The 27,400-nt window shown below is 44.9% G+C and overlaps 1 protein-coding gene across 1 annotated transcript; it reads left to right on the top strand.

Moving 5' to 3' along the window:
- Positions 1–1,167: 1,167 nt before the first annotated feature.
- Positions 1,168–26,197, top strand: EIF4EBP2 (eukaryotic translation initiation factor 4E binding protein 2). Its single transcript, XM_081104783.1, has 3 exons — positions 1,168–1,601; positions 18,140–18,325; positions 19,302–26,197. The coding sequence occupies exons 1-3, from the start codon at positions 1,457–1,459 to the stop codon at positions 19,331–19,333; spliced, it is 363 nt and encodes a 120-aa protein (XP_080960909.1). The 5' UTR covers positions 1,168–1,456; the 3' UTR covers positions 19,334–26,197.
- The last annotated feature ends 1,203 nt before the right edge of the window (positions 26,198–27,400 follow it).

The following is a 27,400-nucleotide window of genomic DNA, read 5'->3' as shown; positions in this document are numbered from 1 at the left end:
TAATCTACACAAACAAAAGGTCTTTGGGATCCTTAATAATATTTAAGAATGCAAATTTTGAGATCAAACGGTATTTTTGTTTGGAGGAAAGAATAGGGTTCCAGATCTAGATTTTTCAGGCACCTTGTGCTTCAGTGTTTTGTATCTCTCTCTCTCTCTCTTTCTCTCTCTCTTTCTCTCTCCCTCTCTCTCTCTCTCTCTCTCTCTCTCTCTCTCTCTCTCTATATATATATATATATATATATATATATATATTGATTTCAGAGAGGAGGTAAGAGGAAGAGAGAGATAGAACATCAATGATGAGAGACAATTATAGATTGGCTATGTCCTGCATGCCCCACACTAGGGATCGAGCCCACAACCTGGGCATATGCCCTAACCAGGAATCCAATCTGTGAGCTCCTGGTTCTTAGGTTGATGCTCAACCACTAAGCCGACCTGTTTTTTTAATCGATTTTATAGAGAGAGATGGAGAGAGAGAAACATCGATTTGTTGTTCCACTTATGTATGCATTCATTGGTTGGTTCTTGAATGGGCCTGGATGGGGGATCAAACCCACAACCTTAGGGTATGGGGAAAATGCTCTAACCAACGGGGCTACACGGCCGGGCCTCTGTGCTTCCATTTCTTAACCTCTAACTCAATAGTCATCCTTGTAACATGGGTGGTTATTAATCTCTTTTTTCATGTTTATTTGTTGCATTATGTGTGTATACAGAGACTGTCTGTAGTCTAGAAGGACACACAATAAACTGGTACCAGTGGTTCCCCCTGGAAAGGGGAATTTGGAAACTGGGAGACCATAAACCTTTCTGCTCTGATTTGTGCTTTAATATATCATGCATACATTGCCTGCCTACATTTATTATTGAGCAATTAAAAAAGTCAAACTACACTTTTGTTTAGATGGTTAGGAATCAGAAGTCAGCTCAAGTAAAGTAGTGCTAACCGACAATTAACACAAACAAAGAAACCAGTGAAGTTTTCCGTGCCTACCTTCGCGGGACTCACAAACACTTCGCGCAGGTCCCATCCCGCTCACCTCCGGCCCGGGGCGGCGGCCAAGTGTCCCCGCCCCCGCCCCCTTGTCGCCGAGGTCCCGCCCACGTCAACGTCACTTCCGGAAGGGTCCCTTCCCCGAACTCCCTCTGGCTCCCGCCTTCACCCGCTTCCGGTCGTCGTCGCCGCTGCTGCCGCTGCTCCTGCTGCTGAGGCTGCTGGCGGAGGCCGGAGAACCAGGCGGCGGCGGCGGCGGCGGCTGAGAGGGCGGCGGCGGGAGCGGAGCGGGACGAGGGAACGAGAGGAAGCCTGAGAGGAGCGAGCGGAGCGCACCGAGCCCCGCCCGCCCTTCCGCGCGCCAGGGCTGCCGGAGGAGCCCGAGCCCCCAGCCGCCGCCGCCGCCGCCCGCCTGCCCTCCCGCCGCACAAAGCCCGAGATCCCGCGCCCAGAGCCATGTCCTCGTCCGCCGGCAGCGGCCACCAGCCCAGCCAGAGCCGTGCCATCCCCACCCGCACCGTGCCCATCAGCGACGCCGCGCAGCTACCTCATGACTATTGCACCACGCCCGGGGGGACGCTCTTCTCCACCACACCCGGAGGTGAGCGACCCCCGACCCCGGGCACCCTCCGGCCCACAGCTCCCGGAGCCTGCAGCCCGCTGCCTCCGCCCTGTCTCCCCAGCCTCCCGCCACGGTCCTTTAACTCAGGGCGTGTCCGCGCTGGGCCGCTGGCTGGGGCCGACCGGCCCGACCCAACCTGCCCCGCTCCACCAAAGCCCCGTGGGACTGCTTTCGGGACCCTTAACTTCGCGTTCTCTCGCGCTCGCAGCTCCATTGAGCGCGCGCCCACTCTGGAAACGTGGCTCTTCTTTGCAAAAAAAAGGAAAGAAAAGAAAAGCCCTTGTTCCCGCTTCGTGGCACTAGACCTAGTTTCCCCCCCTCCTCCGACTCCTCCCGGGCGAACTCGCCTGCACTCGGCCTTGCGCGCGTTCTGCATCGCCTCTGCCTCTTGCGTGCTGTGCGTCTGTGCACATTCACACTTGGTTCTGGAGCTGTCTGCTAGGCCTTTAAAGAAAGCAAGTTGGGGAGAGGAATTCGCTCCCGGGACCCTGCGACGACTTGTTTGGCTGCTTTTAGAACTCCAGGAGTCGGCTGGAATGCGGCGTTTGGAAGCCTCGCCCAGCTTATCCTGCGTTGACAGCATTGTTTACTTGGCGGACGAGGCCCCACGGGCGGGGGGAGTCCCGGGCGGGAGGACAGAGTGATGATAAAGTAACGCTCGAGTGATAGAGGGAAAGGAGGTGGGGGTGGTGGGGCGCTGGCAGCCGCCAGGGGTAGGGTTTTGGCAGCGACGGGCTTGGAGATAGAATGAAGAGGCCGTGATTAAGGGGGCGCCCGGGTCCGTTTAGAATGAAGAGGCGTGATTAAGGGGGCGCCCAGGTCCGTTTAGAATGAAGAGGCGTGATTAAGGGGGCGCCCAGGTCCGTTTAGAATGAAGAGGCGTGATTAAGGGGGCGCCCGGGCCCGTGGGATGGCTTGATTTTGAGGAAGGGGGTAGTGCAGAGGGAGGTTCCCGGGCATTGCTTTTCAAAAAGACGCCCGGGAACTGTTTACAGGGAAGAACACTGGGGTAGAGGTGAAGCCCTGAATTGGTCAGGGGAAAGGGGAGCTCAGAGGTTGTGCGTCCCCTGACTGGGCTGCTCTCCAAAGGGAGGAGACTGGAAAGAGATCTTGAGGGACCTCACTGAAGGAAACGGTGCTTCATTTGTATTCATTTTTAACTTCGGAACGTGGCCTTCTTTTGGTGATGGGGTGCCTTGTCGCTGGAGGGTTGGGACTGCGCTGGCAGCCCCCGCGGCCTCCAGGATTGCTGGATGGCTCCCGGAGGCTGGGCTCACCCGTGGTGCTGCACCCAAACCCGCTCAGTTAGGCCTTGGCGATCCTTGAATTCGTTGCACAATAGAAGGGACCTTAAAGTAAGAAGACATCCTTGCCAACAAGGGATAAAAATCTGGGAGAGAGTTCTGCAGAGGAATCTAGCCAGGCTCTAGCTAGGGGCAGGGGTGGCTGGCTCGGAAGACTTTAAAATGACCTGGGCCAGAGAAGTTCATGCGTGGAGAGCTGAGTTTAAGGAAGTTTTAACTGCAAAGCAGTGGAGTTTCTTAGCGAGGTGGCCTTAGCTCATTGGAGAAACCTCCCTCCTGACCTGATCAGTTTAAGGCCAGCCCCTGAACATGTTGAGACCTCGCTTTTTAATTGTGAAAGATCTTGGTGGAGCAGAATCTGCTCCGAACAGTGTCGTCTGAAACTTCAACTGACAGCTTTTAAGGAATGGGATATTGTTTTCTGAGGTGATGGAAAGGAATTTATAACGTAGAGAATTCTGTGGGGCCAGTAAATGCCTCTGCTTCATCTCATGGCACACATAACCTAATTACTAAAATCTGCAGCATACCAAAAAATATTTTGTGCAGATCTGACCAAAAATAGATGTAATTTTGATTCATGCACACCGGATGGCTGTTGTCATTTTTATTTGACAATCTAAGGGAAAAGAGGTGAGCGCCCCTGACTAGTCAGGTATTGCATGTTTTTAAAATTCTTGTGGCACACTGGTTGAAAAATCACTGATATATAGTAATCATTATTCCCTTGAGGGAAAGGCACAGAGGGTCCCCCTTTTGGCATATTTCAAAGAGCCAAGCTACCATGCTTTTAAAATAAGGGCATGGTCTTTAGGCTTTGCTTTAAAGATAGAATCCAGTCTAGTAGTTTGGATTAGTTCCTAAAATGCTTGGGAAGATTCTGCCAAGAATACTGATTCATTTACCCAACACACTTTCTCAGATATCATTGAACCTATCTCCAGATAGTCTCTACACACACAGTTGTTGTTGTTTGTTTTCCAGATTTAAATACTTGTCATGTTAGCTCATCTATTATATTAAGCCTGTATTCATTGGTAGACACATCCTGATCTTTGGATTTTTAACACAAAGACTTACATAATGTGTTTAGAGGATATGGCACTGTTGTGATTGGACTTAGTCACTATTTTATAGCAGTTAACGCAGTGCAGTTGAGATGTTTAATGCTTTTTGATTTAATTTTCCCTTGGGAAATTTTCTGCCCTCATGGTTGTTCATTTCTCTTGTTACATTCCTCTGTCTCTCCCCACCCCCCCCCCCCCCCATGTAATTTTATTTCCCAGAACCAGGGTAAGACTGTTGTTTTTTGGTCTCCTCCAGACACCTGAATTAATGTGGTTAGGTATCTTGGAGGTGAATTTTGTGGGCCCAGTGCAGTGCTTTGCACAAAGGAGGACTACAGACAAAAGTAGGAAAGGCAATCCTTGTTCTGAATGGTGTTAAAATTTATTTTTTTTAAATCCTCATCTAAGGATATGTTTTTGTTGATTTTAGAGAGGGGAAGGGCAAGAGAGAGAGAGACAAACACATCAATGTTTTACATCGATCAGCTGCCTCCCTTATGCCATCCTGGGTATGTGCCCTGACCTGAATGGAACCCGTGACCTTTCAGTGCACAAGACACTGCTCCCACCAACAGAGCCACACTGGCCAGGGCTGAATGGTCTTAAAATCTTGGTGGGTATTGAGGATGGAAATGGTTTTTAGTTCTAGAACTAAATACTTGTACAGAGTTTAGTGCTAACATATATTTCAGACTTGAAAACATTTAGAAAAATTAGCGTCAGTAGGCTTGTCCTGGAAGTCTATTTCCTGGGAAGGAAGGGGATTAGCATTTCCTGTCTCAGACTTGGAGACATATACATGTCAGAGCATTCCAGGATAACGGTGTTGATGCCCTAAATGATCAGACTGGGCAGGCACTTTCACAACAGTGACCTTAACTATCTCCATCTCTCCCCTCTTTGAGTTCTTTATTCATTGGTTTCTCAAAATTGCCTTCCTGCGGTTTGAGAAATGAGAGGTGGGTGAAAACACACTTGCTGTAATCTCTTAGATTTCTCATGTTGCTTTTTCATTATTAGGGAAGAGAACAATTTTTGTTGAATAAATTGTAAGAAAAAATGCCCTTGGATTTTATTTTATTTCGGTTCTTTGAGAAGCTACTTCTAGCCTCAGTGGAAGGTAAAGTTATTATTTGGCTTCACTCTCACAACACTGGTTAGCTGAGAGAAACTGAGGCCCTGAGAAATTAAGTAACTTGTTAGTGCGTGCCATACTGCTAATTAATGGCAGTGGGTAGCCTCAAATTTAGTGTCCTATCCCTATCCCAGTTTTCTCCTCCTCCTATCATAAGATGCTTATTTTGCTGAAAAAGGAAGTTTTCAGACATTTAAAGACACTTTTCTACCTCTGGAATGCTAGCTAATGCGATTTTTTCTGCTGCCTTATTCCTTTTATAAATTCTGAACTGTCTCCTTCAGGGAGGCTTGTGCTCTGGGGAATGAGCAGAAATATAGACACTTCTTTTAGCCTTTCTTTCTGCCTTTTTTCCCTGCATAACAGCCTCATCAGCTGTGGAAAAAATATGCTGTTGCCATAACAAGAGCACCAGAGGGGAACTAACTATGATGGCCTGAAATCTTGTTCATGCCTTTACTCTTTCTCTCTGCCAGAGTTGTTATTGGTTCACTGGGCCAGAATTACCTGAAGGCCATTGGAAGGGTCAGTAAACCAAGGAGAAGGCGGAAAGAAGGGGAGAGAATCTGTTCAGATTGTTAATAAAATAAGAGTACTTTGGGGGAGTCCTGAGTTTTAATCTGGTGGTTTCTTAGGAGAGAGGAATAGAGCTGTTTGTGTAGATAGGGGAAGGAAGGGCAGTTTCTGCCTGTTGTAAAACTTCTAATTCAGTGACCTTGGGCTGAGTTTATTCTAGGCCAAAAACTTCTGAACAAACAAATGAACTCTGGTTCTCTAGCTTTCGTTAATTTACGAAAGGGCTTTCATTATTACATATGAGAAGTGCATGAAAAATATAATGAAAGTTGTCAATCATTTTGCCTTGTATTCAAGGAAGATGGCATTTACTTATCTCAGAGTAACACAATTTGACATGTGTTGCCACTCCATGGGAGAGTCAGCTTTAGTCTCATATTCATGAGCAGCCAAAGGATTTATTAAAGAAGATGTACTTTATTTTTTTATGTTGGGTGCTTTTTTGCTGATGAGAAACTGAATTCTGAGCCTGGAGAAAGGAGTAAGCAAGTCCTCATCCTGGAGGTACTCAGCAGTGCTTTAAGCCAGGTGCATTCTGGCAAGAGAAGACAGGGCTCTTACAAGTAGGGGTTGCAGTGTGCAGGACAGACCTGTGCAACGTGGAAGTGTCTAATAGTAAGGATGAAAAGGGACGAATCTGTAAACTAGCTCTCCTGGGGGTTATTTAGCAAAGACTTTGAGGACTGGAGTCTTAGGGACAATTTTATAGTAGGGGGTATTGCATGGCTTACAGACACAAGTTAGTTCAGCTGGTTGGAGAAGAAGGGAGCCCGAGCAGGAGAATAGTTGCTTGGTAAAAATGGCAGAACTTTTTCAGGACTTCAGAAGAACAAATTAATATTTAAAAGATTTTTGTTGTTCCATTTATACTAGGACAAAAGTCAGCTGAGACTTTCAGTCATTCACTGATTGAATAGATGAAGCCTAGGTTATCATTTTCAATTTTTAAAAAAAAATATGGTTTTGTTGATTTCACAGAGAGAAAGGGAGAGAGGTAGAGAGAGAATCATCGTTTGGCTACCTCCAGCATGCCCCATACTGGGGATTGAGCTTGCAACCCAGGCATGTGCCCTGACAGGAATTGAACCCGTGACTTCCTGGTTCATAGGTTGATGTTCAACCACTGAGCCACACTGGCCGGGCTGGGTTTTTTATTTTTAATAAGACGTGCCTAAGAGGAGTGAACTTGGGAGGAAAGCACATTGTTGGAGTGAAAGCCAGACTTGACTCTGAGTACTCTCCCCATACCAATAGCAGTGATCCTTCATTAGTTATCAGCATTATAGACAGGCTGAGCCACAACATCTGTGAAATCTAGTCCAAAGAATGGATCCAGATTGCAGTGGATCCCAACCAGCATTTCCTGCAGTTAGGGCCTGGCATTTTTTTGTAGAGAAAATTTATTTCAAGATGAATGTTCAAGCCTAAACAGAAGTGGACATACTTTGATATACTTTATTTTGACCCAGATTTTCTGATGGTCAGGACTAGATAGACTTAAAATGAGATGACATTTAAGATTAATTTGTGGTTCATACACCATTTTGGACCTGGTTCTAGCTGAAAAGATCATTTGTTTCTATTCATTTTTTGCAGCCAAGACTCAAGAGAACCAAGCCATACTTGCTTAGAGGACCTCACTTATTTATGTTGATTTCCAAACTCCTCTGTCACTGTGATCTCCACAAGTACTTTTACCTTCTCTGGATGTTAGTTTCTTCACCTGTAAAATAACAGGCTTCCTGCATTGCAGATGCTCTCTAAGGCCTCTCTTAACACTGGACCTTCTGAATAGGAGCATAGTCATTGTCAACTTCCTTTTCCGCCGAGGTGTGTGTTCTGTTATGGCAGTGTCCTAAGTGATTGGGCAGGGAGCCATCCTTCGACCTTAAGATCTTCGAAATCTTTTGTCCGGGAAGTTATTGAGACTTGGCGTTAGTCAAAAGACAGTAGGATTGGCTTTACAGAAACCATGGATGTTTTCCATTTGCCACAATAATTTTGGTTGTACACTAAGTTAGTAGATCCTGAGTCTCCCATTGTTCTTTTGTTGATGTAAAAATTGTCCCTTTCTTGGTTTTATTAGCACGTTAGGAATTTCATGGTTGCACACACTGAAGTGGGCTGGCCACCATCAGCCTCCCTGGAGGATACTGAATTAGGCAGCTCTTAGTTTCCTCTGCGTTATCTGGCGTAGAGCTTTTAAGAGTCTTTTTCCTCCAGAGCCTCCATGAAGAACAGATGTTTGAAACTGAAGTTTGTTCAGAAATGTGCTTTAATCAGTCAAACACAGGCTTTTATCACCCTCCCAAGTTGAAGGACTGAAAAGCAGAGAAAACAACTTTCTTTGTAAGTCCTTTCTGTATTTTCACTTCTGATTTTCCCATATTGGGGGTTAGGGGAGGCCGAATTCCTTTCGTTAGAAGCACTTTGCTGCTTGTTCATCTTTATTTCTGATCTCTTGGTGGGCCCTTACATGAGGCACAGATGGAGAATTGTTGAGAATTCCTAATGGAATACTAGGGTTACTTGACAAGTGCTTTGTTTCTTTTTAATTCAATTTCTAGTTTTGAAGGATACCGTCCTTCCTCATGGCCTTGCCTGCCTTAGCAGTGCCAGTCTGTTGTGTGTATGTTTATATTTACAAGTACTTTGAAGTCACCTTGGTTTGTTTATGTTTTGTTTTTTTTCAATTCCTTGTAGGGTTTTTGTTGTTGCTGTTTTTTACGCTGTCTCTTGATCTTAAAATTTTTTGTGGGGTAGAGGGGTAGGCTTTAAACAGCGGAAATTTATTTTCACATATTTGGAAACTAGATGTCTGAAATCAAGTTTATTTTTTATAGTGTTGGAATATACATAACATAAAATTTACCATTTTAACCATTTTTAAGTGTACAATTCCATGGCATTGAGTATATTCACATTGTTTTGCAATAATCTCCACCATACATCTCCAGGACTTTTTCAGCTTCCCAAACAGAAACTTCATGCCCATTAAATAGTAACTTCCCATTATCCACCCACTCTCAGCCCCTGGCAACCGCGATTCTGTTACCTGTTTCTATGAATTTGACTACTCTTTGTAACTTATATAAATAGTCATTTAATAATTGTCCTTTTGTGACTGACTTGTTTGAGTTACCATAATGTCTTCAAAATTCATGCTTTCCCCCTTTTATTTTTCTTTTACGTTTATTTTTTATACCTATGAAAGTAAGGTTTGTATTATTAGGCTAATAACATAAAGCAGCATCATGCCCCATCCCCTCTAATCTCCGTTCATTTCCACTCCCCAGAGAAACCATTTTAAACTGTTAGCTGTTTCTTCTAGTGCTTACTCTGGATTTCCGAATAACAGGATTTAATGCTATTTCTCAGGTTTTTTAAAAATTTTATATATTTTTTTTTAAAATATATTTTCTTGATATTTTTACAGAGAGGAAGGGAGAGAGATAGAGAGTTAGAAACATCGATGAGAGAGAAACATCTATCAGCTGCCTCCTGCACATTTCCCACTGGGGATGTGCCCGCAACCCAGGCACATGCCCCTGACCGGAATCGAACCTGGGACCCCTCCGTCCACAGACCGACGCTCTATCCACTGAGCCAAACCGGTTTCGGCTAAAAATTTTATATTAACAGTTAGTTCGCTACTTTGGGAGAGGAGGATATACCCTATCTAATAAAAGAGAAACATGGTAATTGGTGTATGACTGCTACCCTTCCCATTGGCTAATCAGGGCAATATGCAAATTAACTGCCAGCCAAGATGGCGGCCGGCAGCCAGGCAGCTTGAAACTAACATGAGGCTTGCTTGCTTCAGTAACGGAGGACTCCAACGTTCCCTGCCTGCCTTGCCGGACTCTGAGCCTGCAGTTTAAGAAACATTGTAACAAATACAGAAGCTAAACAAAACCCCAGAAACCTGCTTTCAGCGAGCCCCGGGATCTCAGAGCTGGAGTTATACATTGTTTCGATTATAGGACCAAAACAAACCAGATACCTTCTTTCAGCAGCAGAGGCCTCAGAGCTGGAGCCAGGCTAAAGCTGGCCCAGAATAAAAAAAAAAGATAAAAGAAAAAAAGGAGCAGTTGGGAGCTTCAGTCGGCCTGAAAACAGCCCTCAGCCCCTCACCCAGACTGGCCAGGCACCCCAGTGGGGACCCCTACCCTGAAGGGTGTGTGACCAGCTGCAAACAGCCATCACCCCCTCACCCAAGCTGGCCAGGCACCCCAGTGGGGACCCCCACCCTGATCCAGGACACCCTTCAGGGCAAACCAGCCAGCCCCACCAGTGCACCAGGCCTCTATCCTATATAGTAAAAGGGTAATATGCCTCTCAGCACCGGGATCAGTGGAGCCGCGAGGCCTCCCGGCACCGGGATCAGTGTGACAGGGGGCAGCGCCCAAACCCCCTGATCGCCCTGTGGCTCTGTGTGTGACAGGGGGAGGGGCCACAACCTCCCTATCTGCCCTGCTCTGTTCATGACGGGAAGGCGCCTCAACCCCCTGATCAGCCCTGCTCTGTGCCTGATAGGGGGCACTCCCCAACCCCCTGATCGCCCTGCGGCTCTGTGTGTGACAGGGTGCAGCGCCCCAACCCCCCACCCCCCATGGGCCCTGCTCTGTGTGTGATGGGGTAGAGCCATAACCTCCCCATCGGCCCTGCCCTGAGTGTGACGGGGCGGTGCCCCAACTCCCCTATCGGCCCTATTCTGTGAGTGACAGGGGGGAGCTCCTCAACCCCCTGATTGGCCCTGCTCTGTGCGTGACAGGGTACGGAGCCCCAACCCCCCTGATGGGCCCTGCTCTGTGTGTGACAGGGGGTGGCGCCGCAACCTCCCCATCGACCCTGCCTTGAGTGTGACGGGGCGGTGCCCCGACCCCCCATTCGGCCCTACCCTGAGCGTGACTGAGGGTGGCATCGCAGCCTCCCAATCCGCCCTGCTCTGTGCATGACAGGGGGCGGCGCCCCAACTCCCCATTGGCCCTGCTCTGAGCCCGACCAGGGGCTGCACCTAGGGATTGGGCCTGCCCTCTGCCAACTGGGAGCAGGCCTAAGCCAGCAGGTCGTTATCTCCCAAGGGGTCCCAGACTAAGAGAGGGCACAGGCCAGGCTGAGGGACCCCCCCTTCCCCCCCGAGTGCACAAATTTTTGTGCACCGGGCCTCTAGTATATATATACATATATATATACTTCTATCGCCCAGCCTCCTAATTTAAATTTTAACCCATTTTGGTTAAATTAATAGTTATTTAATTTAAGTAAATAGTAAACACAGTTGGTTTCTAATCTAATAGTATTCCATCTTCTATGCTGCCCCAGGTGTCCTCATTGTTTTAATGGCAGTGTGCAGGCCCCAGGATGTACACCATGACAAATCTATAGCTTCCCCAGTTGTCATTCTAGTGGGCATCTGACCCAGTTCTGGCCAAATGAGATGTAGGGGGAAGTTGGCTAGGGCTTTCTGGGGAAGATTTTCCTCTTCAATGGAGATAGTCCCCTGAGGAAGGCCCTGTTTGACTCTACACTCTCCCTTCTGGCCTGGGGCATTTTGTTTAAGGGGGTAGGTCCATCTCAGTCTTCTTGGAGGGTTTTGTCACCATCTTATTTAAGCTATGCAATTTGGGCAACTTATATTTCTGTTCTGAGCTATTTGCCTGAGTGTGTGCTTAATTCTGATTCTGGAAGCAGCCTTAGTTAAACAGAATTTATGATGGGGACACTGTGAAAGTAGAGTTAACTGCTACCTTGTCAGTTAGCCATGTTACAGTGGACATTCCCTAGGTGGTTTTATTTCAAGTTACACGATTTCTCAGGCACATAGCTTAATGCTTAGATTATCACTTAAATTAAGCCACTTGGCTTTGGAAGAGGCCCTTAGACTGGAATGACCTTGTTTCTGTATTAATCATCTTGGCAAGCATAATTCTAGGCCTCGTTTATTGGCCTTTTTTTTCTCTGCCACTTGAAAAATCACTAGTTTTTAGATCAATAGGTAGAGAAGCTCTTTTTCTACTCTCCATCAAAGGGACTTGGTTTTACTATTGTGTTTGCTTGTAATGTCAGCATCAAGAACATGCTGGCTCAAGATACTAGATTTATCCTCATATTTGGTCACTAAAGGATAAAGAAATTTTATAAATATCTAATGCTAACCCTAGATCTAAAAGTTTCTGTTTGTTCTGAAATCCAGACATGAAAACTAAAGTAATACATGCACATTTTATTTTATTTTAAACACTAGATGCCCAGTGCACGGATTCATGCACCAATGGGGTCCCTCGGCCTGTCCTGCACCCTCTTGTAATCCAGGACCCCTCGGAGGATGTGAGACTGCTGGTTTCTGCCTGGTCCCTGCCGGCCAGGCTGAGGGACCCTGGCCTCTAGTATGCATTTAAGATCTTTGGTTAATCTCTTCCCACCCTCCCTCCTCCCCACTTCCCTCTGAGATTCATCAGTCTGTTCCATGTTTACATGCCTATGTGTTGAGCATTGGTCCCCTGGTGGTCAGTGTGCATCATAGCTACCAGCTGGACAGTTGCTTAGGCTTTTATATATATAGATAGATATTTTTATTGATTTCAGAGAGGAAGGGACAGAGAGAGATAGAAACATCAGTGATGAGAGAGAATCATTGATCCCCTACCCTGGGGATCGAGCCTGCAACCCAGGCATGTGCCTTGACCAGGAATGGAACCATGACCTCCTGGTTCATAAGTCAATGGTCAACCACTGAGCCATGCCAGTGGGCAGCCAGGTAATACGTGCACATTTTAAAAACATAATAGAAAAAAGAAAAATCGAACTGAAGAGAAGTACATAAAATGCAAAGTAAAATGTCAGTAGACAACTGCTTTTAATAGTTTCTGTTTATAGTGCTTTTATTGGTTACCACTGTTGCTGTATACCACAATTTCTTGAGTTCTTAACGTAAGATAATACCAATGACTCCCAATGAAAGATGAGGAATCTAGGATACTTTCAACCTCATTTCTCCTCCCTCTCAGTTTACCACATTCTGTGTCCACACAAAACTTGTACATGAATGTTTGTAGGAGCATTATTCAAAATGAAAGCAACCCAGATATCCATCAACTGGTTAAATGATAAAATGATGTATACCTACAATAGAATGTTATTTGGCAATAAAAAATAAAGTACTGATAAATGCTAAGCATGGATGAACCCTGATAATATTATACAAGTAAAAGAAGCAGTCATAAAAGACCACATATGATTCCATTGATATGAAATGTCCAGAACAGGCAAATCTATAGAGGCAGAAAACAGTTCCAAGGACTGGGAGAGGTTGGAAGAAAATGGGAAGGGACTGATGAATGTGTGGGGGTTATCTTCTGAGGATGATGCCAATGTTTGAAAATTGATTGTGGAGATGGTTGCACAGTTCTGTGGATGTACTAAAACTTTGAATGAATGAATTATATATATTATATATATCGACAAAGTTGTAAAAAATGTATCTTATCACTGATGCAGTCATAGAAGTTCTTCGAAGTTTCTCTTATACCTCACACATATAGGTAGAATCTCTTACTTATTTCCTGGTTGACTCAATCATAGTTTTTAATGCATATGTTATTGCTAATATGTAATTTAGAAATAGAAAGCTTACTTTTATCCCGTGCTTTTTTCTAACACCTCATCTCCAGTTTCTACGCTTGGTGTATTGCAGAAGTAAGAGTAATCTTGTTCTGACTTGCAAATTTAATGCTGGTAAGAACATTTCAAAGTGAAACCTCACTTCTCTGAAACTTAGTAGTGACAACAAAAGTGGGGGTGACGCAACAGATATGCAGAGTCCATCCACTAAATTTCCTTCCCTTTGTTCATTGGAAAGCTTTCAGGCCCCCTCTCTGCCTTTTTGCTCTTATTTTACATAGCATTCTCTTAAGCACATCACCGATGTTCAAACCCAACAGATTAGAAGCTTCAAGTTTGAATGGGTGAAGGGTGCATTATAGGTAGAATCTTGCCACATATACCCCTTCAGATGTTCAGATGTTGAAGCCCTAACCCAAAATGTGATGATATTTGGAGATGGGGCTTTTGAGAGGTTATTAGAATAGGTCATGAGGGCCCTCATGGTGGGATTCGTGTCTCTGTCATGCTGGCACCTAGATCTTGGATTGCCCAAGAACTGTAAGAGAGAAGTTTCTGTTTAAGCTATGCCTTCTATGGTATTTTGTTATGGCAACCCATGCTGACTAAGACATGAGGAAAAAGCAAAGTTCTTAGCCTAAGAGTTGGGGAGGAGACAAACTATAGAGGGAGGGACCTAAGTACAACCTTGGCACTCGTAGTGTAAGGAAAATAAAGAGCTTCAATTGAATAAACTCCAAGACTTCCTAGGATGCAACCTAATATAAAAAATGATTTTCATAATAATGACCCTGATTCATCAAGGAAGGGTTGAATTTTCTGTTTAAGGTAGTAAAATGTTTTAAATCCATATGAGAAAAATTTTTATCTAAAATAACTAAAATTATTCACTTTTTGAAAGTTGAACTGTTTTCTGCTATCCAAAATGACTCATAATATCCAGATGCCTTTTTGAGTTGTTACTATAATTTTTATTTTTAATGTCTTTATTGATTTTTAGAGAGAGAAGAAAGGAGAGGGAGAGAGAGAAACATCAATTGGCTGCCTCTGGTATGGTCTGGGACCGAACCCTAAACCTGGGCATGTGCCCTGACCAGGAATTGAGCCATGACCTCCACGTTCATAGGTCAACATTCAAACACTGAGCCACATTGGCCAGGCCCTATTCACATAATTTTTAAAATGGTACATTTCTCTGTCATGTTAGAAGAAGTACAAATATTAGATAATTTATAAAATGTATAAGTAATCAGGCCTCGCCGAACTAGAAAACAAAACAAAAAACTGCCTCCACCACTTCCCCTTATCCTGTCGTGAAAAGCAGTGCTTCAGGGCAAATGATTGGTTTAACTGCTTGCCGTACCATGTGCTGTGTACCTGTTATTTATATTAAGTAATATGTCCTTCCATCCCTTTCACGTTAGGCAGCTCACTCCCGCTCTTGGAGATCATAGTGACTGAGGGAGACTGGAAAGAGGGTTGGCCTGGGAGTCAGGAGACTATAGGGTCAGTTCAGATGTGCCTCTGGTTAGCTCTATGGCTTTACGCCATTTTTCTGAGTCTCAGCATCATCCGTTAAAAATGATCCCTCTTGTCCCTTCCCCCCCTCTCTTACTAATTATTTGATATTTCATTTATTCTTAAAGCGCTGTTACCAGGGTTGTGGAAGAAGGATGATGTTGGGTTCTTAACTTTAATGAACTCATGCATGATTGGGGAACTTGAAAAAAAATACTGATTTCCAGGTTCTAATCCCAAGGATTCGAATTCAGTTGGAATGTTTTTTTAACAAGCATCCCAGAAGATTCTGATACAGATATCTTCAAAAATGCTGTCTTAGTAGGTTCCAAGTATGGCACAGTATTTTCCTTAGTAGTTTATTAAGGAGAGGCTGAGAGCCAGATATTTTATTTTCGCGTTTTATAAACTATAAATATGATTGTGTGTGCAGTATAGTTGCAACAGAACTAGACAGTAAAAAAGAAAGTTGATATCCTTTGGAGTTGGTTTGAAAGCCATAAAGGTGACTGATTTGTAGTGTTATTGAGAAGATGGTATGTATAGTACTTAATTTTGATTGTTAAAGCAAGGATGGAGGGGGTGGAGGGTAAAGTCTCTATTGGCCACACACTTCCTCACATAGTTTGACTCTTTCTAGTCAAAAGGAAATTATTTACTAGCATTGGCATAACAGTGTCATGGTACTACCACAGCTATTAATCCCAAGGAAATTATTGAGTTTGTAATTCATTTCCCAACTATTTAATGTTGGTATTACTTATTTAGATTAAATATTTATTTCTTTCCTTTTCTGGGAAAACTCCAGTTTTTATTCCTCTTGCAGTAAATACCTTGCTTTCCCACCCCCCCCCCACTTGCTTCCTTATGTTTCAAGTAGATTGGTTAGCTGTATATTTGTTCTTCCGTTTCCCAGGATATAGCTTGTCACATGTTATTTGAGGAAATCTGCCTGAATCAAACTCTCCTTATTATAATATATTTTATTGAATTTTTACAGAGAGGAAGAGAGAGGGATAGAGGGATAGAGAGTTAGAGACATCGATGAGAGAGAAACATCGATCAGCTGCCCCCTGCACACTCCCCACTGGGGATGTGCCCACAACCAAGGTACATGCCCTTGACCGGAATCGAACCTGGGACCCTTGAGTCCAGAGGCCGAAGCTCTCTATCTGCTGAGCCAAACCAGTCAGGGTAAACTCTCCTTATTATAATACTAGAGACCCAGTGCACGGGATTCGTGCACTGGTGGGGGGCCGTGGCCTGCGGGGTTCGGCCCACTGTGGGAGCACCGCTCATCCTGGTCAGCTGAGTGGCGCTCCCACTCTGGGAGCACACTGACCACCAGGGGGAAGCTCCTGTATTGAACGTCTTCACCCTGCTGGTCAGTGCACATCATAGCAACTGGTCAACCGGTCGTTCTGATCATTCCGCCGTTCAGTTGCTGAGCTTTTATTATATAGGATAGGATGACAGTATTCTTTCTTTTCACATGGGAATCTAAAAGCATTTGCATTCTGCTTTTTGTAGTATTTACATTCTACCTTTTTAAACTGAGTGACTTTGCACAGTTTTACTTTATATAATATTAGAGGCCTACTGCACGAAATTCCTGCATGGGTAGGGTCCCTATGCCTGGCCAGCGATCAAGACTGATCTGTGGAGTGACCAGCAGGGTGACTGGGGAGCCCATGCTGGCACCTGCCTTGGCCGGCCTGGTGCTGCCTGCTCGCCGGCCCTGTCCCCCACCACTGCAGGTCACCTCCCTCTGTAGGCAACTGGTGGGGCGATTGGGGGCTGCTCCTGTGTTGAGCGTCTGCCCCCTGGTGATCAGTGCATGTCATAGCGACCTGTCATTCCACCAGTCGTTCTGTGGTTTGGTCAATTTGCGTATTAGGCTTTTATTATATAGGATTGCCTTCAACTGGATGCCTAACCCTCCAAAGCAGGTTTTTCTTTCCTGGGTTTAAGCCTAGTATGAGCAAGAAACCTCCACATGACTACACCCTTTGTTATTTGGGCAGGGATGGCTGGTACGCTGGGCTGCCGCTCCCCTTTCCACCTTATCCATTCAATAGACTTCACTCAAGGTCACCACATCTTTCCTCCTGAGCTTACTGTAGTTTTAGAATCAGCAGCAGAGCTCAGGCATCCACTACATTAGGTCAACATTAGGCACTTGTAAATGGACAGCAGCAGGTTTTTTTTAACTGTTTATCAGGTAAAGTGCACTCTTCAGAACTATCTATATATATAAAAGCCTAAGTGACCATTAAGGACCGGAACTACCGGTTGCTATGCGCTCCCACATCGGAAGCACTGCTCAGCCAGAAGCTGGGCTCATGGCTGGAGAGCACAGCTACAGCAGTGCAAGCCTCTCCTGCCTCCATGGCAGCGCTACCAAGCGGCGCGGTGGCAGCGGGACCGGGATGAGCGAGAGTGGCGCCCGGCCCCTGGCTCTGACTCCTTCCTGGCCGCCTGCTGCTTCCTGCACTGCTACATCCCCTGAGGGGTCCCGGATTGTGAGAGGGCGCAGGCCAGGCTGAGGGACCCCACCAGTACACACATCCATGCACCAGGCCTCTAATAATAAAATATTCTGGTAGCACTTAACTGGTAAGCAGACTGGTTTGTCAGTTTCAGCTTCTGTACTATAGTTCTGTCTGGAAAACATGTCTATCTCCGTGCCTTTAACTTAAAGGTGGCCATCTATCTATTGGTTATTTTTTCACATACTTGTTTATAACTTTATTTAAAACTTTTTTTTGAAGATCTATGTAATGATTAGGTCAGATATAAATAAGTCATGGCCCTGGCATAAGGAAGTCACAGTCTTTAGAGGTGCAAATAGATTAAACGAGAGTCCTATAATCGTTCATGTATATTGAGGAAGATGGGGGGGAAGAGCATCTTAAAAAAAAGAAAAAGGCCCCGGCTGGGTAGCTCAGTTGGTTAGCGCGCCAATCTGAGTTCAATCTGCAGTGAGGGCACATACAAGAATACAAGAAGCAACCAATGAAATGAATGCATAAATAAATGGACCAGTAAAATTGATGTAAGCTTTGTAAAGGAAGTGATGTTGAAACTGAAGCTTGAAGGGTAAATAGGGAATTTCCCCAGCTGGAGAGAAGGAAAAGGCGTTCCAGATAGCAGAGAGACCTGGGAAGTTCAAGCTAACCCCTGTAAAATCCTTAAGGGTTAGAATTAGTTGGGATTTAAAATAAATTCCTGGGTAGTATTATATGTTGATAACCCCTTAATTTGTTTCAAACTCTGTCCAACAATGTTTTCCAGGAACCCGAATCATTTATGATCGAAAGTTTCTGTTGGATCGTCGAAATTCTCCCATGGCTCAGACCCCACCCTGCCATCTGCCCAATATCCCAGGAGTCACCAGCCCCGGCACCTTAATCGAAGACTCCAAAGTAGAAGTAAACAATTTGAACAACCTGAACAATCATGACAGAAAGCATGCAGTTGGTAAGAGAATGCTGGTATTGGGGTCCAAGAGGGTGACCCTAGAAATCTGTATGTCAGCTGTGGGTTGGAAAATGTTGATGCTTCAATTATAACTAATGGTCAATTAATTATATGTCTCTAAGTTCTCCCTCCCCACTACCCTTACCAAAGTTAATTGAAATGTTATGGAAACCCTAAGTTCCAAATAAGCATCAAATTTCATCTAGTGGGTGTGGAGGGGAAAAAATCAGGGAACTTGGGCTCAATGCGACTAGGGAAAACACAAAACAAAACTGTTTAACCGTTTGTAGACCATAAGCAGGTATAGACGCAAGCAGCATATCTTTTTTAATTAAATTCAAAATATTGTGGCAGTTAACTGGTTAAAAGTCCCCATTTCTAGCTTGTGGGGGAAAGCAATAGGTTTTTCCTCCTGTTTTCTAGGACTGCCTATAATATTTAAATAAACAGCCCCTACACACACAGAGTTAGTAATGAGTCCTTGCTGTCTCTGGAAGCAGAAGAGGGAGGTTGAAACAGCCAGCTCCTGAAGTCCACCTCAGGTTGCACTCCGTGACCCCTGTACATGAGCCAGCATTCCGCCTCCTCAAATTCCAAATGAGTTTTTAATGGACAAAGTGTCGATTCAAAGCGGGGCCAAAGTTCAAAACTTCCAGAAGAGTGTGCTGATGTGATAGATGGCAAGAAGCACCCCAGGGTTCCTGTATGGTCAACCTGTAGATAAAGGGACACTGGGAAGGTTTTCATTTCCATCCTTTTCTCAAATGCTCCTTCCCATTGGTGATGTGATTGCCATTCTTTTTCTCTCCCCCAAGATTAAAAAGACCAGCCAAAGCAAAGCCGAATAATTGTTTTAAGGCAGCAGAAAATTGGACAGTTTGAATTATTTTTTTACCCTCGTGCAGAGGGAATGACAATGAAAGCTGTTTTGCTTTTCCTTTTTGTGTAAGACTTTTCATCTTTTCATTCCATCTAGGGGATGATGCTCAGTTTGAGATGGACATCTAACTGTCCTGCAAGGATCAGAAGAATAGCAGCAACGCTGATACCTGTGTGTGTACCTGATTTGGCCAATAGGATCAACAATGAAAACACAGAAGAGGCAGTACCAGCAGTCCCCATTGCAGTGCCCCCTCCTCTTCCTCTGGGTGCCAAATGATGTGAAGATGAGCTTCATCTGACTATTTCCTCTTCCTGCTTCTGTTCCCTTTCCCACTTAGATTAGATTGAAGGCCCATGGCGTATTTCTGTAGAACTAAGCAGCCCACAAAGGAAAACAGTTGAATTCTGGCTTCCTTAGTCATTTTTGTATTGAGACACCCCCCCGCCCTCCAATTAAAAAAACAAAAATCCAAAATCAGATATCAACCTACCAACAATTGCTGGCTTCCAGGAAAGTCTGGGCAAGTGTTACAGAGGTTTGCTGGGTTCAGCATTGTTCATGTTCTTATCCTGTGTCTCCTGCCTGTCTTCCACCCATGGTTCAGTGCTACAACAGTCTGGTTTGGGGTCTTTAAAACCAGAGGGAAATAAACAAGATAAGAGCTGCTCTCTCTTGTCCCTTAAGGTGTTTGTCCCTGGGGCCAGCACAGGTTGTACAACTCTGGTAGCACTACCTGTGACACTGTTCTGAGGTCTGCTTCCCCTCCATCCTCTGGGAGGAATGCCTTCTGTCTTTGGTATAATAGTTTATCTTTCCATTCCTTTACTTCGCACATGTGTGCAAGCATTTTTAAACTCTACATGAGGGGGTCGTCAGTAACCAGCTGTTCTTTCCTCCTCTCCTATTCCTCCCTTCTTGCATCATGTTGCTTGCAGTCCTATTGTACTCTGGGCATCCACATGATTTCAGAGATAGAGCACTTTGGATAAGGCCTGATCATAGTATTTAAGCATGATTTTGGAAGAACCTTGGCCCATTTGAGTCACTAGTCTTAGTTGTCATTGTTTTTTTTAATCCAATGAGCATTGTAATATTACCGCAGGCTGCAGTTTTTTATATTTTTAAAGATGACTTCCAGAATGCTCTTAGAAAAACTAAGTGTTTTTCCTTTGTGGACCTGCTTTATTTGGCTGCTGAGATAGATAAGCATGGGCCTCAAAATGTGTTCCTCCCCGTTTTCTTGCTTTCCCTTTGTACCCTGAATTTTCCCTTTCTTTCCCTTCCTCTCTCTCTTTCCTTTTTCTCTGCCAGGCCATGTTTCAAATATACATCAAAGATACCTCAAGTGTTGGTATCTGATAATATCTGTCACTCTTATTTGAGAAGTGACCTTTTATTTTTTAAGATGACTACAGACCTATTTTTAGATATGTTTTCAGTAAATTCTGAACAGCAACTTTTTAATCACATCTTCCAGTGGTAGGAAGGTGAGAAATGTCTGTAGGCAAGTCTGCTGTTCCATGTCACCATCCTTTGTCTCCTGCAGTCCCTTTCTCTCTCCTCCTAGTTCTGGGTGTGCATGCTTGGCGTTTGTGGTGGGTGGGTGGTAAAGCTGGACCATTCTGCCTGTGGGTTGTTCATGAAAGCCTCCTTCTTCTCCCTTACCCTTTGCTCTGTCATTCCCTCTGCTCCCTAGCCACCCCCCTGACTACTGACTGGCACAGTAATCCCAGGAGAGTGACTCAGTCCCTCTTAGAAAGACTAATGCCTCTGTCCCCTCATAGAAAGACAAGTAGCCTCTGATATCCTGGGAATTTCTGGTTGGATTTGGTGCCCTGAATCATCTATTGAGATCACAGCCCAGGGTGAGAGTAACGGGCCAGTTGGCTAAGAAAGAAAGCTGTTTGTTTTTCTTTTGAACCATGGAAAGACCCTGTGTGCAAATACATCTTAGACAAAAGAGGGAGGATGTCCAGGGAACTTTGTTCTGCTTTCTGCTATAAAATGTGAATAGTTCACAAAGTGAAACCTTTTGTGATGGTTGATATCTCAGGAATAAGCTGGACCTCCAAAGTTTTGGAGATGCTTTCAGTCTCAGAAGCTGATGATCAGAAAAGTATTGTTTGTTTGTTTACTGTATTCCTGTTCTGATTTTAATTAAACTCCAGATTTCGCTTTACATTCTCTTGGAAATCTCAGGTTACACTGTTGTTTGCTTAAGAAGCTGGCTTAGGACGTCTGTGTCCCTGGAGCATGATTCTTTAGGAGTGAAGATTTCATTCTTCATACCCTGGCCTTGGCGTCTGAGAAATCCGACTCCAACTACAGCTGGCCGGGCTGTCAGTGAGCAGACCTTTATTATTGCTCAGAAACCTCAGCTGCCTCTCCGAGCAGTGGGGAATGGAACTAAAACATGCCAGCTTGAGTAGTATAAGATACAGTTTTCCCCTTTGTTTGACAACTTGGGGGAGCTCTGCACGGGCCCCCTAATTAGAAGCCGTGTTTCTAGTATTCCTGGGAGTGTCGGCTGTATAGTGCAGCCGCAGCCCAGTCCCTTAGCCTCCTCTGCAAGGACTTCCTTACTGCTGGGGGAACTTTCCTGGAGTCCACTGCCACTAGAAATACTTTGACTTCATTAGTGGGTATCGTAAAGATGATTTCACAAGGCAACATAAAATCCCAACAGGTGACACCTTTGTGCCAAGCCTCCGAATCGTTTTCAGGGCAAGCAGAATCCAGTAGGTGGTTTACTTCTGGGTGTTTGAAAGGAAACTCAGAGATAAATCCCTGAATGAACTATCTATCCTGACTTTTCCTTGGGGAGGGAACATCCTTAGGGTACCATTTGAGTGACACAGTTCTTAAAATCTTGGTGATCATTAGTATTTTTCTTTTTGAGAGGAGACCGTGTTTCTGTACTTCTGGTGACAGTCCGTCTTAATGACGACGACCTCTTTCTCCAAATTCCTGCAGGAGATTTGCATCGTCGTGGTTCTCCGTTCTTTTATGGTGTGGTCTCTAGCTCACCACTTCCTCATTCTGTGTAAATACTTACCGAATTCTCAGGAGCACAGAGCAGAGAAGCTGTCTTCTGGGTATTAGGCTTCCAAGCCAAGCGTTCTGTCCTTCCACTTCTGTTATCTGTTGCTGCGTAACTCCCCCAAACTCAAACTCTTAAAAAGGCAAACATCATCTGTCAGTTTCTATAGGTTTGGAACTTGGAAACAGCTTAGCATCGTGGGTCTGGCACAGGGGTCTTAGGAAGTTGCAGCCCAAGATGTTGGCAGGGTCTGCAGTTGTCTGGGGCTGGAGAATCTACTTCTGAGCTCTCTCTTTGTGGTTGTTAGCAGGATGCCTCAGTTTCTCCACATGCGAGTCTCCGTGTAGAATATTGTGAGTGTCCACACACCATGGCCGCTGGCTTCCCCCTGAGAGAGTGATCTGGGGGAAGAAGGGGCAGGGAGGAATTTGCAGTGCCTTTTATGACAGTCTTTGAAAGCACACACCTTCACTTCTTATTCTGTTCCTTAGGAACAAGCCACTAAGCCCAGCCTGCACTCAAGGGGAGAAATAGACCCCTACCTACTGTACAGGGCAGTATCAAAGGATTTGTGGCTATATCTTCAAACCACCTCACCCCTAACAGGATGAAACCAGGCCAAAAGGAGTGGGGCTTAGGTTTAAACTAGATGATATATTGAGAGAGATGTTGCTACTGAGAACAGTTTTTGAGATGTGTTATCACCAAACCGGGATAGAAGACAGATTATTTCCTGAAAGCTACCTGCTAGTTTTGAGAGGTGGCAGGAAATGGCAGCTCCCAGGAGAGCATAATGCGTATACACTTGCCTGGCTAACAGCAGCCCGAAGATGCTACTTTGCAAGTCCCAAAAAATTCAATACCATTTACTTGCTATCCCCTCTAGCCAGGAATTGACCAAGGGAATTGGGTCTGTGTAGCTGATCCACTAAAGCTGACAATCGGAGTCAGGGTTTCTAGCAAAGAGAGCAAATGTGAAGTAGATGTTGGATTACTGAGCTGAAGAAAAGTAATATAAGTACTCACCGTGTATGGATTTACACTCTGCCTCTTACCAGCATTTTCTTATCTGTAGCCCAGCTTGCTCTGGAGTTCAGATTCAGGGTGAAATAGGTGATGGCATCTGAACCAGGCCCACCAGAGTCGATGCTTGACACCTGGTCTTCAGCTGCACCAGCTGTACTCCTTGATCAAGTGTTCACCCAAGGGGCTACTCGTCATAAAGTAGGGAACATCGGGGAATTAGAAATGTCGTTGCTTGATTGTCCTTTAAGTTCAGTATTACAGGTTAACTCGTGTGCCCACTTAGTCCGGGGCCTCTTGATGGAAATGGTTTTTTAAAGAGAATCAGTCTTGTCTTCACTCTTGCGAGAAACTTGGGTGAGGTTTGTCAGTTTGACGCATTCTTAGGGAATGTCTGCTGTGTGTTTGTGGCACCCATGCCCGACCACGTTTATAGAGGTTTCAGACATCTCGAAGATGCAGATTCTCATATGGATTTACACTCTGCCTCTTACCAACATTTTCTTTTTTTTAAAAAAAAATATATATATATTTTATTGATTTTTTTACAGAGAAGAAGGGAGAGGGATAGAGAGTTAGAAACATCGATGAGAGAGGTCGAACAGCTGCCTCCTGCACGCCCACAACCAAGGTACATGCCCTTGACCGGAATCGAACCTGGGACCCTTCAATCCGCAGGCCGACACTCTATCCACTGAGCCAAACCGGTTCGGCATCTTACCAACGTTTTCTTACCTGTAGCCCTGTTTGCTTTAGTGTAGGCTTGAAGAAAAGCATTGCTACTGAGGCAGCTATAAGAAACAGCTATTGCTTTTTTTTTTTTTTAAATATATTGTATTGATTTTCCACAGAGAGGAAAGGAGAGAGATAGAGAGTCAGAAACATCGATGAGAGAGAAACATCGACCAGCTGCCTCCTGTACATCCCCCACCGGGGATGTGCCCGCAACCCAGGCACACGCCCTTGACCGGAATCGAATCTGGGACCCTTCAGTCCACAGGCCGACGCTCTATCCACTGAGCCAAACCGGTTTCGGCAGCTATTTCTTCTTAAAGAAAGGAACTCATCTTTAAGGCACCTTCAAATTAATTATGCTTTTCCTTCTGATTTTATGGTGGAGTCAACCTAGACGGTGTTTTATTTATCAGCTCTTAGGGACTCTCAGAACTTACCTTCCTAGTTCAAACATTTCTGTTAGGATGTACCCGCTGGATTTGTGTGGGTTTCATCCCAGAGCCCATCATTTGCCAGTATGTATTGAGCATATGCTTTGAATCAAGGCCACTGGTGCAAGGGGCTCATCTTGGCAGTAATATCCCAGAAACTGAACCTTTTTCTATTCTCCCATCTTGGCTCCTCAGTGGGGTATCGAGCATCTCGGCTGCTGAGCCAGGGCCCTCAGCCCCTTGTATATCTCTTTAAAGAGGAGGCCCAGTGCCTTTATTTGGGTCAGAACTTTCCCTTCTTGGCATGTTTCTGGTCTACATGCATACCGGCAGCTATTGATAAATCTGCGAAATTCAATCACTCACCTGTGACCTCTGGGAGGGGAGTAGTATTTGTTTTAAAAAGGCATTGTTTCTTTGGGAGGGCAGTTATCACACATACTTCCTTCGCCCCAAAGTTCTTTACCTTTCAGCTTTCAATAAAAGTTGAAAACAGATTTGGAGGCAATTCTTTAGAATGCTTGTCACCCAGGGGGATTTCCTGTTCTAGTAATCATTTTCCAGTTGAGTATTGGAGTTTTCTTGAGGCAAGCTCCCAGAAATTTTTTACTGAAGGCTAAGGATGATTGATACATACCCATTTTTTTCAAACAATCATTCATGTCACCTTTCTCAGCTTCTGGAATGCACATTTCTTTGTGCTGGTCCTGGAAGTTGATACTTTTGGGGAAAGCTTAGATTTAGGAGGTCTTTCAAGGTCTTGTTCACATGGTCTGTGGTTTCTCTTTGCCTAATCTCTGCCTGAAGCCCTGGCAGACCATACTGTAGATGCTGATGGAAAATATTATGAAGATGAAAATACATTTTCGGGAGTATTTAAACTCTTAACTCTGCCACCTTTCTATGAGTGGGAGGCGGGCTGAGAGATGCTGCAATGCTTGATAATCATTTAGCCATTTGCAACGGGAACTCTTGTCGGTGCTTAAAACCAGAATTCCTGGACACTTCCAAACTTGGAGAATTCCATGAATCTAGCACAGAATAGCCATACTTGCCCATTTCCATCCCTGTCTCTCCATCTTAATCTTTGAAAAGAAAAAAAAAAGGCAAAGCCCCAGCCAAGGGTAATTTTTACTTGAAACCAGGAGAGTGGGGGAGGAACATTGTAGCGATCAGGGGCGAGCTGTCCGCGGCAGCCATCCTGCTCTGCTGCGTGTCCAGATCAGAGTACTGTGAGCCAGTGCCTTTCCTCCACCTGAAGATGGAGCCCGTCTCCCTCCCTCGGTGAGGAGACCCTGTGCTACCCAGGGTAAACCTTCGAGAAGGTGGCTTAGAGAGCCCGGTGGACACTCACATATTCCGTGTCCATTTTAAGCATCTTTAAAATACTTTAGACATTCAAAAATGTCCTTCCCTGTCTTAGCGACACCAGTGGCCCAATTCCATTCATTCTGAATGGAAAGCAGAGACTGCCAGATCTTCCTTTCATCTTCCCTTCATCCCCCTTGATGTGGCTGACCCTGACCCCTCATCCATTTCACTGTCATGGATGGATAGCAGAGGGCACCATGTAGTCCTGAGGCAGTCCCGTGTGTTTCTGTGATCAGTTGTTTTGGGTTTGGGTTTTTTGGTGGTTGTTTTTTTTTTTTTTTTTTTCTAATTGTCCTTTCAAACCAGCAGGTGTTTGGAAATTAGTGAAAAAATAAATTCTCACCAATGGTTGCTGTTACAGTTAAATCAATAAAGATCTTGGATATCAACTTGGTGTTCTATTTAATTTTTTGTTTTCAGGTGAAATCCTGTTGGTTTCACATTCTGGGAGTCTTGGCTGATGAGGGAGATGGGCAAAGGCAGTTGGCCACTTCATGTGTCTGTTCTCGCACTTAGGGAGCGTCAACTTTGTCCATCTACCCTGTATGTGCAGGGAGTGCTGACTTTGTCCATCTACCCTGTCTGTGCAGGGAGTGCTGACTTTGTCCGTCTACCCTGTCTGTGCAGGGAGTGCTGACTTTGTCCATCTACCCTGTATGTGCAGGGAGTGCCGACTTTGTCCATCTGGCCCTGTATGTGCAAGGCGGTGATGGGTCCCTTCCTGCAGCAGCTTGGAGGCGAAGGGGTACATGCTCGGGCTGGATGTACAAGCAAACTAGGTGCCAACCATGAGGAAGCCCAAACAGCTCTTGCTGAAGCGGGCTGCCTCTGCCTCTCAGCACTTGTTAGGAATCCATCATATCTGATGTCTTAAAATAGACCAGGCTGTGCTGCATAGCAGCAGATTCCTTGCTATTATTAATCCAGTGAGGCTCACACATTAGTATTGAGAACAAGTATTCTTCCATGCTTCAGATGCAGGGAAGTCCACTGAATAAAACTGGACTTGAGATTTGTTCCCGTCAGAACAGCCTAGAGCAGCGGTCGCCAACCAGTGGTCTGCGGACTACTACTGGTGGCCGTGAGGTCCGAAAGGTTGGCAACTGCTGGCTAGAGGGTTAGCTCAGGCTGTGGAGTAAGAGGCCAGATTCCAGCTGCATTCCTGCCAATAGGAGTCTCAACCCTGGTTTCCTTCTCTAAAGTAGGGGGTTAAGATCATCTTTCGTAGGTGGTTTGAGGCTCAGGTAAGATTGGAGTTCAGGAAAGGACTCAAGCACAGCTCAGTTGACTCCCGAGTGAGCAAGTTTGGGAATGATCAGGACTGAAGACTTTAAGGCAGTGGTTCTCAACCTTCCTAATGCCACGACCCTTTAACACAGTTCCTCATGTTGTGGTGACCCCCAACCATTAAATTATTTTCGTTGCTACTTCGTTACTGTAATTTTGCTACTGTTATGAATCATAATGTAAATATCTGATATGCAGGATGTATTTTCATTGTTATAAATTGAACATAACTAAAGCATAGTGATTAATCACAAAAACAATATGTAATTATATATGTGTTTTCCGATGGTCTGAGGTGACCCCTG

Source organism: Myotis nattereri (genome assembly GCF_964212035.1).
Source record: "Myotis nattereri genome assembly, chromosome: 13".
NCBI lineage: Eukaryota > Metazoa > Chordata > Mammalia > Chiroptera > Vespertilionidae > Myotis > Myotis nattereri.
Note: the sequence above shows the minus strand (reverse complement) of the source record. Positions and strands in the feature narration are given on the sequence as shown.

Bases quoted from the DNA above. Each gene is read 5' to 3' on its own strand.
- EIF4EBP2 (XM_081104783.1), top strand. From the start codon at position 1,457: ATGTCCTCGTCCGCCGGCAGCGGCCACCAGCCCAGCCAGAGCCGTGCC. The intron at 1,602-18,139 runs GTGAGCGACCCC...AATGTTTTCCAG, and splicing joins CTTCTCCACCACACCCGGAG to GAACCCGAATCATTTATGAT. The intron at 18,326-19,301 runs GTAAGAGAATGC...CATTCCATCTAG, and splicing joins TGACAGAAAGCATGCAGTTG to GGGATGATGCTCAGTTTGAG.